Raw genomic sequence first — 16607 nt, forward strand, 5'->3', positions numbered from 1 at the left:
CATAATAAGATACCTAGTAACAACTGGGTTAATTAAAAGGATGTAGAAGAGGAGGAACGGGAGAAGTAAAGTCCAGCAGATGGCGGTAAATGCAACACTAAGGATGCCGACTGCCATTAAACTCCAAAGAAGAAGAAGAAGAAGAGAGGGTGTTTTTTTGGCCTTTGGTAGTGAGAGGAGCTGAGGAGGGTTTTCACCTGGGAATCAAAGGAATAAAGCTTTCTTTTATGGATCTGTGGAGAATATAACCTGCGTGGGAATCCATAACGATTGAGCTGATGCCTGGAGAGTGAGCTCTAGGCATTTTTTTTTCCTTACCTAGAAGCTATCTGGTGAGTCTGGTTCCTCTGGGACAGTTTTTTCCCCTCATTTGGGGGGAGTTGCAATGCATTGCTGGACTTTGTATTTTGTTTTTCGCTTGGGAAGGATTTAACTCTCCATTTTTGTTTTTTTCATTGGACATTTTCCCTTTGGATTAAGTGGACTGGGTGACAAGGCCTTACTGAAGTAGAGTATTAATGGCTCGAATGGACATTATGATTTTTGAACATCTTTGGGTTTTTGGGATTTGTATAAATGCCTGGGTTATTGAACATTTAAGACTTTTGGTGGTTAATGCTGAATGATTCTAATTGGGGTTAAAAGGAGAAGTTCCTATTTTGTTTACCTAACTAGAGGTTGTAAGAATTACATTTACAGTAACTCACAAACTAAATAATAAATAAAAGTAATAATTAACCTTCAAGATTGAGGGGGTTGTTAAACACTGATCCATTACTGTCTTTTTGTGCTGTGTGATTTAAAAAAAAAAAAAAAACACTCAAATGTGCACATCATGAGACTGTTTCATGAATATTAGCAATAATGTGTTGACATGGATGATACTTGATCAGCCTACCTGTAACATGTCATGTTCAAACTTAATGTTTCACTTGTGGGGTTGTTCAGAGACTCCCCCCCTACTCTCTGTGGAGAACATGGAAGATTACCTCAGCAGCTGGCCAAGACGTGGCACGCTGGGACCAAATGACCTCCAGAGGGCAGCTACAGAGGTGAGATAGAAGCTAAGGCTACGTTTCCATTGACAACACTGTTGGCATTCTAACATGACTGAAAAGGGCTAACAGAAACATATGGTCCTGCACATACACTGGGCATGCACTTCTTTACTTCCTCTTATTTTCACTATAATACACAAGTTACGAGCTGGGCACAGAGGCAACAATATTTGTTATGAAAACAGGACGCAAATGATGAGGAAACGTGACTGGAAGAAATCCTCTCAGATAATGCTGTTTTTTCATTCATCTCATTGATTAACTGTCGGTTACAAACACCTGGACTTGTTACTTGTGAAGCTGAATACAAATGTGAAGGTCTTTTACAAACACACCTTTATGTTGGTCCTGTGTGACATCTCTTCTTTCCTCAGGAACAAGATGTCACAAGACCGGCGAAATGCACAAGCCATGCTTTCTACGGAGAAGAACGTTCAGGAGTTCCAACATTCAACCAAAGAGTCATTGGAGAATGTGCACGTCTCAAGGACAGAAGGGCGAAGGTCACCTAAAAAAATTGACGTTTTTATATGGAAACAATGGACTGTCCCCCTGTACTATGGACTATACCCCATGTACTATGGACTGTTCTTACTGCATCAAGCACTTCATGGACTTTTTACACAGTTACACACATCCTCATGTATTGTGTATTATATGTTGTTTATGTTTGGGTTTCATTGATGTCATTGTGTGAATGTGAGCACACCGGGACCAGTTACTATCAACTTTATTGTTGAAATGGCTATAATAAACTTCATAATACACTTGATACTTGATACTTTACCACTTGGACTCCGCTACACTGGGGCTGGATTCCAGAAAGCAGGTTTAGTTCAAACTCTGAGCTTCTTAAGCCTGAGAAGAGGGACACTCTGGGTCCTCTGTTCCAGAAAGACAGTAGCTGTGTCCCAATTCAGGGTCTGCAGCCTTCGGAGGACCCAGCCTATGCGGTCTACGGAGGCAACACCTTCGGAGACTCCTCCGAAGGCTGGGTCAACCGTCGGTAAATGGGACGGTCTAACCTACGGAGCATTTCCTGATTGCGTCGCGACGTCATCACTTCTGCCGGCCAAGCCCGGGAAAAACACCGGTCAAAACAAAAAAAAAGACGGACGAACATGATGGAGAGTTTAAAAAAAAAAAAAAAAAAAAAATATATATATATATATATCAATCCATCCATCCATTTTCTACCGCTTATCCTGTATTTAGGGTCACGGGGGGGCTGGAGCCAATCCCAGCTGTCATTGGGCGAAGGCAGGGTACACCCTGGACAGGACGCCAGTCTATCACAGGGTCATATATATATATATATATATTTTTTTTTTTAGCAAGAGGAGAGGCGGCTGCGGCGACACCGGCGGCTTGTTTATCTCCGGCTGGGAGAGAGCCGTGGGGAGGTAACGTTAAAGCCGTTATTTTAACCCATATTAATGTTCATACATAGCTAGTGTAGTACGTGGTAATTAATATACCCGTTAATAAATGATACCGCTAAGTGACAAGCCATATTAAGTATAGATTGACATGGATAATGTAATTTAACCAATACAGGGTTTGTACAGGTGCTTAAAATGTAAAATCTTTGAAAATGCTGTAATTTTAATGCTGTTTTTCAAGGTCTAAAAAGTGCTAGAATTTTAGTCTAAATGCTTGGCTTATAAAGTGATTAAATTGAATAGTAAAATGTGTACGAACCCTGTAAATAACCCTGACTTAATTCAATATTTTATTCTTGCCTCTCTTTTAAACATTTTAGTGACATGGCATCCGTCGATTGCATCAGCCCTGCAAACCCCGATGATGGACGATGTGGTGGACAGTGGAGACATGCATCCCACTCCCCCTGGGACCTTCCAGATGATGTCCCACTCAGAGCCAGAAGAGTCCAGGGTCCTTATTGTGGCAGTCCAGACTCCTGCTCAGTCAATACTGTATATATGTTCTCTGTAAATAGTTATTTCTGCTGATCTTTTGTAAATAGTTCTACATGTTAAGAACACCCACTTGTCAATAGTTATTGTAACTTTGTAAATATTTGTTAATTACACAAAAAATACATTATTTTCTTGTCATTGAAAAGCAGTTCAAAAGTTGACTTTAGTTGTAAATAAGAAATGGAACAGATAATGTTACAAGGTTATAAGATTTTAATTTAACTATATACAATATTTGGAAAAGAAAATGGAACAATACAATATTTTTAATTAACAATTTAAATTACAAATCAACACAGAACTTAATCGAACAGAAAAAACACATCCACCACCCCCCAAAAAATTCAATGCCTCTCAACCATTCTCTCCAATAAACTAAAGTCTCTCCATCCTCTCTCTTTCTCTCCTTTCCTCGCTCTCCCTCTGTAACTTCATGTCCTCCCTGATCAAATCCAGCAAGTCATCTGTTTTCCTCTTTCTTGCTGCTGTCGGTGGCCCTGTGTTCTTGGCCTCAACAGGTGGTCGTTCTCATCCCGAACCCGGAGTTTGATCAAATCCTCCGTCTGCTCCTTGCTCTCTACAACAAAACGACATGTGAAGCACATTTCCTGTTATGTCAACATGCAAAATGATTGTACGATATAATAACGATATTAACAATAATAATGATCCTAAGGTTAGCTCTGTATTCAATCCAAACGTTTACAGTTTTACAGCCTAGAAATACAGCGGGGCTCACAACCCATCGTTAACGTTATATATTCAGCTGCGAGAGGAACGAACTGTAGCCTACACAACTTACGAGTACAAATTAACTTAACAGCTCCATGGTTACAATAAGATATAAGTTACCATCGGAGCTTGTAACATTTGAAAGTGAAGGGTTTTAGGCTTACGTTACGTTTAAAGGCTAACGTTAACTGAGCTCCTCGTATCAACAGCCTTGAGCTACATCACGCAGCTGGCCCTTCATTCCGGTGGCTACACGTATTAGCATTTTTAACTTCACGCATTTTAACACTCAAATGTGTTTTAAGGCCCCTTGAACGTCGGACGTTAAGCAAAAACCCGTTACTTACATTTAAATGTGTATTCGGCACTGCTGCCGGTGCCGGTGCTGCTGCCGTCTTTCGCCGCCATTGTTGGTTGAACAGCGGCGCGCAAAGCATCTTGGGATATGGGAGGCCGCGAAGGATAGTAGCGGTGCATCCTCCGAATACAGGGAAAAGGAGGACACATTTGTCGGCCGCATTTGGAGGAGCCTTCGAATTTAGACGAATTGGGACAGCCTTCGCGCAGCTCTGTGACGTAAGCGGCCTTCGAATGCAGCCTCCGAAGGCTGCAGACCCTGAATTGGGACACAGCTATTGAACCTAAACTTTAGGTCAGTTACCATGGAAACTGACTCTATGAAGCTAACCTGCTCGCTGGCAGGTTTTCTTGAACAAACCCTGAGGATCTCCCTATCTGTCTCGTCCCTTCTGCTGATCCTGAACCAGCTGTGGAAACATGTGGAGTCCTTTCCTCGTCGACCTCATAGATATGGAAGCACATTGATTGGAGCAGCCTGACGGGAGACGATTTTCAGAATCAGAATCAGAAAGGAGTTTATTGCCGAGCATGGGCAGACTGCCAATCTGAAGATTTTTCTGCTTCATTTTCAGCTGCAGGCACATTCTTTTTGTGCCTGTGGGATTAAACCTAAATCAAGAAGATTATTACATTTCACTTATTCAGTTATGCTAATTAGGAATTGAACAGTCAGCTTACCTGCGACAGTGAGAGAAAGCAGATGGCTCTCAGAGGAGAAGTTATGAGAAAGAACATGGACGTGATAAACACAGCTGTAGCTTCCCTGGTGGGCGGGCTCTGCAGCAGGAAACAGGAAGTGGGCAGTGTGATTGACAGCTGTCTGGGTGGCTAATAGCCGAGGACGCTAATGCCATGCTAGCCAAGTACCCCGGGGCTCAGCTGTTTATCCTGGGGGACTTCAACAGCTGCAGACTGGACTGTGTGTTACCATCACTCCAACAATATGTGGATATTCCAACAAGAGGGGAAAACATCTTGAACTTATGCTACGGGAATATCACCGATGCTCTTCGTGCCCGTTCATATCCACCGCTCGGACTTTCTGACCACAACGTCATCTGTTTACTTCCGCTGTACAAACAAGAACTAAAACGCCACAAACCACACTGCTACAGTGCCCCCCAATGGTTGGAGGATGCCATCGCCCAACTACAAGGCTCCCTGGCCTGCACTGAATGGGACATCTTTGATGGGGATTTGAATGACAGGGTCTCTGTCATCACAGACTACATCAAATTCTGCATAGATACTACAATTCCATCTAAATCAATAAAGATCTATCCCAACTCCAAACCCTGGATCACTCCACAAATTAAGCAGAGCCTGAAGGAAAAACACAAATCACAAGGACTGGGCCAGCCTCAAGGCAACAAACAGGAACATAAAAAATTAGGTTTTTAATGCTAAACTGGACTACAAAAACAAACTAGAAAAATAATTCAGCAATATGAACACCAAGCAAGCCTTCCAGAAAGTAAAAACCCTGACAGGATGTGAACCCAAACCCACATGCTCAGTCAGTGATCCAGAAACCCTCACCAAAGACCAGAACACATTTTTCACCTGCTTTGAAAACCAGGACTTCTCATCCGAGTGTCAGGCCTTGCTGAGAGCCCTCCCACCACCAGACCCTGAAGAGCGGCCCCTTTCACCGAGGAGGAGGTACAGCACCAGCTGAGCCAATGCAAGCCTGGCAAAGCTCCAGGGCCTGATGGCATCCCAGCCAGGGTGCTTAAGACCTGTGCCATGGAACTCTCTCCAATATTGCACTCACTTTTCTGCCAATCCTATCGGACTGCCACAATACCCACTCTATGGAAAACCGCTACCATCATTCCAGTACCAAAAAAAACAAGGCCCACAGAACCAAATCACTACCGCCCCATAGCCCTAACATCCATAATAAGGAAATGCCTGGAGAAACTGCTGCTGAACATCATTCTTCCACCTGTCACCCCACACATGGACCCCCTCCAATTTGCCTACAAGGCAAAGAGGGGCACAGAGGATGCTGTGGCCTGTCTGCTACACCTCCTCCTCCAGCACCTGGACTCCCCAGGGCCCTCATTTATAAAACTGTGCGTAGGATCCTTACTAAAAGTGTACGTACGCCCAAAAGCCAAAGTTTACGCAATGTTCCCTTTATAAATCACAGGATCACCTACAAGTGTGCGTACCTGAATCCCGCCCTGTACACGCCCACATTTTACTATATTAATGAGCCGGCATGCAATCGTTTCCGTGTGGTGAATCACGGTCAGAAAAAAGCAAAGAAACGTAACTTTTCAGAAACGGAGAAGAGACACTTGGAGGCCCGGAAAATAATTTAATTTAGTGGCCACAGCAGTGGGATCACGAATAAAAAGATGCAGTGCGAGGGCAACACATTGCTGCTGCAGTCAACGGTATCAGTGGGACGGAGCGGACGGTGATCTGAAGGTAAATGACACCTTTCCGCTCCTAACATGGATTTAATGTATTGCTAGAGTATTTGAGGAAGTTTGATTTTGATGTGACTTTGACGGGGATTGTGTCTGAAAAGGAGAGAGACACAGACGTGACTGAGACCAGAGGTTTAAGGGTGAACAGATTTTAAACTTTTATTGTATATAAAACAAAACGTTAAATAGTTTTTGTCCTTCCAGAGTCTGCAGCGTTGGGCGTAGAGGAGGGTGACGGTGAGGAGGGTGACAATGACGGGCCCTCGGCACAGCGTCCGGGTCCGGCGCAAAGCAGCAGCGTACCCCGGGCGCATGGTACATCAAGCGGTCGGGTGCTCACTGATGCCGTCCTGCAACTTCAGCGAGACACAATCACCGCCATCAACAACGTTGCAGATGAGCTACAGCAAACGCGCACTGTGAATAATACGTTTACAATGAACATTGATTGTTGTCTTCCTTATATTACAAACGCATAACATCCTCATCCTCATCCTCATGGATTCTGTTGATACCCCTCCAGTCGGGCAGGGGGCCGTGGCTCGGGGTCATCGATAAATTTGCGCTCTCCACGCTCCACGAGCGTGCCACTCATTATAGCGCATTTCCTCTGCGCTCTGGTGGTTTAAAAACGAGGATAAGTGTAACAATTATACGATGGCTTAATGGCTGTATGTATGTGCGTTGATGATAGGCTATATGCACATAAATAAGGAGAATATTTAGTTATTCCCGCTGTGTTCTGCAGTGATCTAATGGAAGGTATTTATATACTGTATTACATGCATTTGGGCCGTCTCCTCCTCCTGCGGTGACGGCGCTGATTCAATATTTCAAAATTATTTTGATTTAAGATACAAGTCAGATTTTAAAAGAAGGTGTTAATATGAAAAAAACTATCACTCATTAAAAGCGTCAAAAACATTGCTGGAGTTCATCATGATAACGCAGATCTAATGTATGATATGGAGTGTAATTAAATGTGTGCGAGTCATCAAAAATATATAGTTCTTCGCATGTTTACTGCTGATTCCCCTCCAGTCTCCAGAATGTGCGTACCAGTACACATGCCTCAGAGTTTGCTTACGGGTACGCACACTTTTCCGCCAAGTTTGGTTTTTATAGATCACAACATTTGCGTGAAAAGTGGCGTACGCACGTTTCCAGCCCCGTTTTGTGCGTACGCAAGCTTTATAAATGAGGCCCCAGGCAACTTCGCCAGGATCCTCTTCGTGACCCTTCAGAAACACCTGCTGATCCAGAAGCTACACCATCTCAGCAAACCCCCCCCCCCCCCCCCCCCCCCCCGATCCACCTCACCCACAACTTCCTCACCGACAGACTGCAAGCAGTAAGGGTGGGCTCAACCACATCCGCTGTACTCACCATCAACACCGGGGTCCCACAGGGATGTGTGTTGAGCCCTTTTATGTACACTCTCTACACCAATGACTGCCTTAGCATCTCTCCCACCACATCATATCTCAAATACTCAGACAACACAGCCATTCTGGCACTTCTCTCGGACAACCAATCCACTCTGGACTATCACAATACAGTCACTCATTTCACCAAGTGGTGCACAGACAATCACCTTCAAATCAATGTCAATAAAACAAAAGAATTACTGTTCAGCCCCCCCTCACCCCAGAACCCCACCATCATAAACACCCAAACGCAGGTACAGAACCATGAAGTTCAGGAGGGCTCGGCTGGGGAAAAGCCTGATCCCCGCAGCCATAGCTGCCCACGTCAAGCTTGCAGCGTCACCGTGGAAACAAGCAGACCCCGGCACCAGTGTAGTCACGAACGGGTCACGGCACCATTGTAGAGGCGTTGTACTCGATCGTTGCGTTGTGTATTTTAATGGACGAAGACACTTTCATAGTTGGCAATCTCGCCGTTTATTTCGGACATTGTCTCGTAAAGCGTACCTGGCAGAGGGATAACAATACCGTCAGTCCCGGTTCCTCTCACACACACACATATATATCTGCAAAATGTTAAAATGAAATGAGAGTGCTGGTTAGCTAACATGTGTAGCACTAGCCATTTCGTAAACAAAAAGAAAAACACTGTCAACTTTTCATGACCAAAGACATGCTTGACCCTTCAGGAGCTATATGCTTAAAAAAATACAACTTAAACAGCCCCTTCGTATTATAGTTAAAGTAATTAATATAAAAAAAATGGCGGAGCTCATAGCTCATGCACCTACCAGGGAGACAGTGAGGTCTGACTGCTGCTACCCCTGGGGTGCACGACCCTAATCCACAGGGGTGCTGCGTTTAATTTCTATAGGACAAACAAGTTTCTGTGTTGTGTGATGAGTTTGTATGGCAAGTGGAATCACACTACTTCTTAACCCCGTTACATATGAAAAGGTAGTGTAATGTCTGTTAAATTATACAAGAAATAAGTGCAACACTGCGGCGTGGCGGTGGCGAGGGAAAACAGAGTGACGAAGCATTTCAAATGCGGTAAGAAGACTTATGCTGTAGTCCAGAATAAATGTATATTTTGTTTGTTTTCATGACATTTAAAGTGTATATAGCTGGTTTGTTTTGGTGTGAGTTGCCTTTTTAGCCGTTGGGTTAAAAAGCTCACATTAGCCTGGCTAGCTCAGTATTTAGACTGGAAGCCTGTTAAATAACTGAACTGTGTTTTATGTTCACCTCATGTTAATTGTAAATGTGTTTTCTATCATCCATTGTTATGTATTGGGAGTTTGCACCAGTGTAATGCCATGTCAGTTGTACTTTATTATAACATCCACTATATGATCACGCCAAGTTTTGATAATTCTGTTTTGTAATACGCTTTATGTATTTTTGTTTATTTATAAACACAGAGTGACGAAGCATTTCTATACAATCCTGAGACTGGAGATTTCCTTTGTCATTCCTCACTGGCAATACTGTGTTGCAGGTTGTGAATAAAAGCCCTGTAATCCACCTGTGTGTTTCAGCACGAGCCACAGTCGTCCAACATGTATATAAGCAATTTAGCTCATATTAATTCATGTAATGAACTAATAAATAACAAAAATAAAAAAGTGTTGGACTTATCACAATTGTCGTTTATTGTCCTCACAAGGTAAAATTATGGACATTAACTGCTAATCATTATGATAAGAATATAAGAAATCCTAGGAATTTTTCCAAATTGAAACCTTGATCTGAAATACCAAATCCATTTTTCTGACTCAATTACTTCACATTCAACATATAATTTTTTTATTTAAAATTATGGAAAGGAATATTGTTTAGATTGACTTTCCATTTCTTTCAAATTTCACTTACAAAGTGTTTAATGGTTTAACTGAGCTTGTATGTTTTCTCAGGGATGACTCTTTACTGTATAATTTGATTACTGTCTCATGTACTTTGTAAAAGCTCTCTGTAAAATGTTAATAAGTATTTGTAAAAGTGCAATAGAATTACATTACCCTAATTGTGTAATCAGTAGCTTGTTGTAAAGAGAAGCTTGCCTCTGAGGTTTCAACATGCTTATTTATGGTTACACATAAGTTTCCACTTCCGTTTTTTTTGTAGGGCAAAGCCAACAGAGCCACCCACTTGAGACTTGTTTTTGTGGTGTACAGTTGCTCACAGTTTACCAAAACTGCACGGCTGACTGAGACACATGTAATCCTACATGGTATTTCAAATTTGCATATGGTAACCCAGAAGCATCAGCAGTGACCTTGACCTGATTGTTAGCTGTTGACCCAGCTCTCCAGGTCCTGATATATTCTATTGGCTGGTAAACTGGGGTACTTAACACAGATTTGACACAGTCTTTCTCTCCAGTCCGTGTAGGTTTTAATACTGTGAGTGTGATGCCACTGAAAGTACTTTTCATAGGCCTGCCTGTCTAGAGCTACATGATTGAGATAGGCAGCCAGGTCTGCTGTTCTTCTGAAATCATCGACATGGATAAAGGAACCAGGGGGGGCCAGGGCCTCGTAGGTGGCCCTGCTAGGGCCAAGAACTACCGGTACAGCCCCAGCTTGAAAAGCATTCCTCCAGAGCTTTTCACTGATGTAGTCCTTTGCCTCCGAGTTCTCAAAAGATAAGTAAAAAATACAGTTTGCAATTGTGTGGAACAGTTTCCTGTCTGACAGGGGTCTTTTGTTCCACCTGCCGTATACCTCTATGGGGATATACTTCTTTAGATTTTGATAAACATCAGCCCGAGCCTGGTGAGGCCAATATCTACTGACCACCCAGCTGACAAGGCAGGAACGCTTTGAAGCAGCCTTGAAGCCTCGGCCATCACCTCCTGGCATGGTCAATCCATAAGGGACATGTATGTCTGCATCACGTCTGTAGCTCATCGTCCAGTTGAAGAGGCCACTGAGCTGTGTCAGGTTTGCATTGTTGGCAGGAGGCTCCATGGACAGCCACACCCAGTGCTGGGAGGCTGGGCGATCCAGGTGCAGGGGCAGTGAGGATAGACCTCTTCCCAACTCCTGATGATGAAAGACAACCACATCAGCAGCGGAGAAGGCCGAGGTATTATCAGTAAGGAAACAGTGACTGATGTTATACATCCGGAGGCATGTATCTCCGTCAAGTCTGTAAGACCGGCCAAATGGCCAGTGCCACAGCAGGATTCTGATGTTTCTCTGAGGAACAGCTGGATGGTATTCCTGCAGACAGGGCTTCTCATGCAAGACGCTGTAATAAAGCAGGGATGAGAGAGAGATGAGGAGGAGAAGGAGGAAGGCTCTGGATATAGATGTTGTCATGGGTGCCAGGTGTATTCCAGGTCAAAAGGGCTGAGATTACTGGTATGAACTCCTGGAGAGCAAGAAAGGGTAGATTAGAGATATAACACTTTCAATGTTCTCATCAGTGCAGAAACTGCAGAGGGCAAGGTGTCAATAACAAAAACATCCTACAGCAGAAGACATTTCATTCTGAGACATTTGTCAGTTGGCTCATTTTGTTAGCTAATTTCAAGTGAGCTTGCATCAGAGATGTAACAAACACAAATTAAATAATTGAAGGAAAGAGTAGTAATCATAAAGTTCTTTTGGAATATTCTCGAAAAAATATTGTCAACAAATGCTTTCTGTGTCTTCCTTCAAATGTTCATTAAGAAAGTAAGTTCTGCTTCTACTGGATGTTTGTTCTTTTTAGAATTTCGTCATAAGTATAGGACAATTGTAACTGCTCCAAAGATTAATGTTAAAGGTTTACACTTCAAATTTAACAATTTGCAAATTGTCAAATATTTAATAATACAAATCAGCCAAGTCTGGCTAAAGCAAACCACAGATATATACATTTGAGAAGCATATTTAGCTTCTTGTGTGGGTTGATAAGGCATCTTGTAAAATGAAACTTTCAGAAAAAGGATTTTGAAAGATTTTACACCCTGATACCAGGGTACACCACAAACACCATAAATTCTTCATCATCAACTTAACAAGATACGTTTCCATCACGACACATACAATAGCAATCCCTATCGGTATTGAGTTGTTATCAGCATGTGGATTTAAATAAAATAAAATTGAGGTTGTTGGCACTTACTTGGTGACACAGCATCAGTCTGCTGCCCGTAGAGCTTTGTCCCACTCAACACATACTAGAATGTAAAGGAAATCCTGCCCCCTCCACTTATCTCTTGCTTGACACACACACAGACACACGCACACCTTGGTGGCAGGGTGTGACGATTGATGTACAACTTCATCAGTGATCAGCAGAATAAAAGCAGCAGCAAAAAAACTTACATAATACAGTCATTTCAAATAAACAAGTCACTTTAGCCTTGTGGTGGGTACATTGAATTTGGATGTGTTAGAGGATGGTAAAACCCTCACCCGTCACCACAGATATCTGCCACAGTCCCACCCTGTTTCACACTCATTTGAGTTGTTAAACTGCATGTGCTGTTGCAGATAAGTATATCCAGCAGCGAGTGGCAGTCAAAAAAAGCTGATTTTCGATTTTCAAACCACAAACTGGTCTTCCTCTTCCTGTTCTTGATGCTCTGCAGAGGAAAGGAAAAGGGCACAGGGTTTCACACCCCTGTAGGCATAACCATAACTGTTCAACAAGCTGTTTCGCCCTTGGGTTAGGTTTAGAAATTTGCTTTTTAGTGCACAACCTCTCACACTTTTCTGCTTGATATATTGTATGCACTGCTCTAACTCGCAGTTGTAATTGGTTCTGGATATTTCTGAGCCATAAATTTAACCATACTGTCATAACCAGGTTCCTTGGCCATGTCATATACAGGAATGGACACAATAGATAACGGAAAGTAAATACTGGTAAGGCCAATATCTACTGACCACCCAGCTGAAAAGGCAGGAGCAATTTAAAGCCTTGAAGCCTCGCTCCACCTCCACACAGTATGTGGCTGCTTTGCGCAACCTTGCTTCAAGATGTAGATTTGATGATAAAATGGAATAAATTATATGTGACCTGCCAATTGAACGTGTGGTCAATCCCGACATTATGTCACACACAAGTTTTGAGAGGTGTCTTGTCCTGGGTTTTGTGTCTCATGAACTTCCTGTTTTATTTTGAAAAGTAACTCTCCTCTCGTTTCAGGTCACTTGCCCTTCCTCATGTGCCACCAGTGTGACATCTCTGCTAATCCCTAATTGTTTCCACCTGTGTTCTCTCACCTGATGTGTCTTATAGTTTCTCCCCTTGTTCTGTGCCAGAGTGTTCGTCACGCACTCCAGCTCTCATTCACAGCCTTGTTCATGCCAAGAATCAAAGTTTGTATTTCTTTTCTTGACCCTCTTAAGTTAGTGACTTTTTGTTTGTAATTTCTGTCAGTGTATTTCAAGTCTAGTTCATAGCCATTTGTTTGCCTCCAGTGGAGTGCCTCTTTTGTTTCATTCATTTTCATAGCTAGTCGAGAGAGTAATTTGTTTATAGCCTCCGATTGGAGTGACATTTTGTTATACGTTTTCATAGCCGAGTGAGCCAGAGTAGTTTAGATCTTAGTCCTTTTTTTGCCTCATTTTGTTGTGCTTTTTGTTGTTTTCTCAGCCCGCAGTTTAGATACTGTGATTTATAGCCTATTTGTTTGTCACCTTGCTTAAGAGTTCAAGTGAAGAAAACAAATTTCACAATAAAAGCCTGCTCTAATTGACCTAATTCTGCTCCTGAGTCCTCCATCCAAGCCGAGGCCTGACACATTAGGGAAAGGATTTTGCTCAAGCTGGATCTGACGCTTGACAAAATGGTTACAATTACAACTCAAGTGGAATCTCCTGTTCAACAAGCCAAAGCTATTGCGGCTCCACTCTTTACTCTGCCTCTCATGTGTATAAACCAAAACAAAATGGGAGACAACTCTCCAAATATGTAAATACATGGAGGCCCATGATCTCACCCACCTCAACAAATGGGTGAAACGAGAGCGTCACATTCTACCATCCGTCGATCTGACTCTGGCACAACTGTCTGGAGCAAAGGTCTTTTCGAAGCTTGACGCACGATCCGGATTCTGGCAGATACCCCTGGCCAGAGAGTCAGCACTGCTGGCGACCTTCATAACTCCCTATGGCCGGTACTGTTTCAACAGGCTCCCTTTCGGCATTGCGTCGGCGCCTGAACATTTTCAGCGGATGTGAACCTCGCCGTCCGTGTCTCTATCACGTTATCTCGCTGCCCGTGTATCTGTCACAGAATCTCGCTGTCCGTTTTTATGTCACGGAACCGGAACCTCGCCGTCCGTGTCTCTGTAACGGAATGTCGCTGTCCGCGTCTCTGTCACACAATCTCGCAAAGGGAACAGAGTTAAACTGACGTTTAATGATGACAGGACAACAAGCTGAGCCTTCAACAACTGTGAGGGTCAGGGTGATATATTGGTGTTGAAAATGAACTAAATATTGCTTCAAATGTTGCGTTTCCAAGTCAGAAAGCACGTCCATCGAGTGAGATCTGTACTTGTCACTGAAAGGGGCAATCCGTGTGTAGACCACGGGTGGTCAGTGGCATTGATTTGCGTTGGCGTGATTTGCGTGGTCATTTCACGGAATTTCGGGTGTTTCCGTTATAGTGTCACGGATTTTGAGTTAACGGTCCGTGGCCATTTCACGGACGGGCCGTGGCCATTTCACGGATGTCTGTGAGACCAGGTTGTTATACAATCTGCAATCTGAGTTTATAATTTACGTCCTGAGTCACATTTCTCTTTTCTTTTACTTGTTGTCAAGGTAAAGCAGTATCGTATCGGACACCGTATCTGCCAAAACCCCAGCGCAGGCATCTGAGCAGGGCAGCGTTGGGCATACAGCCAGCCTCGGGTAAAGTGGCGGTCTCACAATGCTCAGTGGCCGACCCAGTCACCAAGCAGGTCTGGTGCTCTGTGGAGGTGTAGAGCACTTATAACCATAGGACCATAGTGGACCATGAAGAGGTGATGCCATAACCTGCCCTGCGATGTCCTGTCTCTGATGTGATGTGATGTCCTATGCTGAGCTGTTCCGTACAAACAGGACAAATGAGGTAAGTAAGAATGTTCCTCCTAGTGGATTCTAGTCGGGGTTCATTCAACAGGTAATAGTGTCCTCTGGACCTGATGGTCCACCAGCAACACAACCTCCCTGTGGTGGACTTGAAGGATCAAAAGGTGAGTTGGACAGCTACACAATAGCTGTGTCCCAATTCAGGGTCTGCAGCCTTCGGAGGCTGCATTCGAAGGCCGCTTACGTCACAGAGCTGCGCGAAGGCTGTCCCAATTCGTCTAAATTCGAAGGCTCCTCCAAATGCGGCCGACAAATGTGTCCTCCTTTCCCCCGTATTCGGAGGATGCACCGCTGCTATCCTTCGCGGCCTCCCATATCCCAAGATGCTTTGCGCGCCGCTGTTCAACCAACAATGGCGGCGAAAGACGGCAGCAGCTCCGGCACCGGTAGCAGTGCCGAATACACATTTAAATGTAAGTAACGGGTTTTTGCTTAACGTCCGACGTTCAAGGGGCCTTAAAACACATTTAAGTGTTAAAATGCGTTAAGTTAATAATGCTAATACGTGTAGCCACCGGAATGTAGGGCCAGCTACGTGATGTAGCTTAAGGCTGTTGATAGAGGAGCTCAGTTAACGTTAGCCTTTAAACGTAACGTAAGCCTAAAACCCTTCACTTTCAAATGTTACAAGCTCCGATGGTAACGTATATCTTATTGTAACCGTGGAGCTGTTAAGTTAATTTGTTCTCGTTGTAAGTTGTGTAGGCTACAGTCCGCTCCTCTCGCAGCTGAATATATAACGTTAACGATGGGTTGTGAGCCCCGCTGTATTTCTAGGCTGTAAAACTGTAAACGTTTGGATTGAATACAGAGCTAACCTTAGGATCATTATTACTGTTAATATCGTTATTATATCGTACAATAATTTTGCATGTTGACATAACAGGAAATGTGCTTTACATGTCGTTTTGTTGTAGAGAGCAAGGAGCAGACTGAGGATTTGATCAAACTCCGGGTCCGGGATGAGAACGACCGGCCAAGAACACAGGGCCACCGACAGCAGCAAGAAAGAGGAAAACAGATGACTTGCTGGATTTGATCAGGGAGGACATGAAGTTACAGAGGGAGAGCGAGGAAAGGAGAAAGAGAGAGGATGGAGAGATTTTTTAGTTTATTGGAGAGAATGGTTGAGAGGCGTTGAATTTTTTGGGGGGTGGTGGATGTTTTTTTTCTGTTCGATTAAGTTCTGTGTTGATTTGTAATTTTGTTAAAAATTGTTAATTAAAAATATTGTATTGTTCCATTTTCTTTTCCAAATATTGTATATAGTTAAATTAAAATCTCATAACCTTGTAACATTATCTGTTCCATTTCTTATTTACAACTAAAGTCAACTTTTGAACTGCTTTTCAGTGACAAGAAAATAATTTATTTTTTGTGTAATTAACAAATATTTACAAAGTTACAATAACTATTGACAAGTGGGTGTTCTTAACATGTAGAACTATTTACAAAAGATAATCAGAAATAACTATTTACAGAGAACAATATATACAGTATTGACTGAGCAGGAGTCCCTGGTGGTGCTTCTGTACTGGATGGGATGCCACAATAAGGACCCTGGTCT

The 16607-nt window shown here is 43.2% G+C and overlaps 1 protein-coding gene across 2 annotated transcripts; it reads right to left on the reverse strand.

Moving 5' to 3' along the window:
* Positions 1-8531: 8531 nt before the first annotated feature.
* Positions 8532-12444, reverse strand: LOC311010336 (alpha-(1,3)-fucosyltransferase 7-like). 2 transcript variants are annotated; one of them, XM_084040859.1, is made up of 2 exons: positions 12368-12444; positions 8532-11213 (listed from the first exon to the last, which is right to left on the reverse strand). In XM_084040859.1, exons 1-2 carry the CDS (start codon positions 12412-12414, stop codon positions 10250-10252), a joined length of 1011 nt encoding a protein of 336 aa, XP_083896985.1. In that variant the 5' UTR covers positions 12415-12444; the 3' UTR covers positions 8532-10249. The 2 variants fall into 2 exon arrangements, with proteins under 2 accessions (XP_083896985.1, XP_083896984.1); XM_084040858.1 differs by lacking the exon at positions 12368-12444 and adding an exon at positions 12075-12320 and having other exon boundaries at positions 8532-11336.
* Between the last annotated feature and the right edge of the window lie 4163 nt (positions 12445-16607).

The sequence above is a fragment of the Eutrigla gurnardus genome (genome assembly GCF_963514095.1).
Source record: "Eutrigla gurnardus genome assembly, contig: SCAFFOLD_78, whole genome shotgun sequence".
Lineage (NCBI taxonomy): Eukaryota > Metazoa > Chordata > Actinopteri > Perciformes > Triglidae > Eutrigla > Eutrigla gurnardus.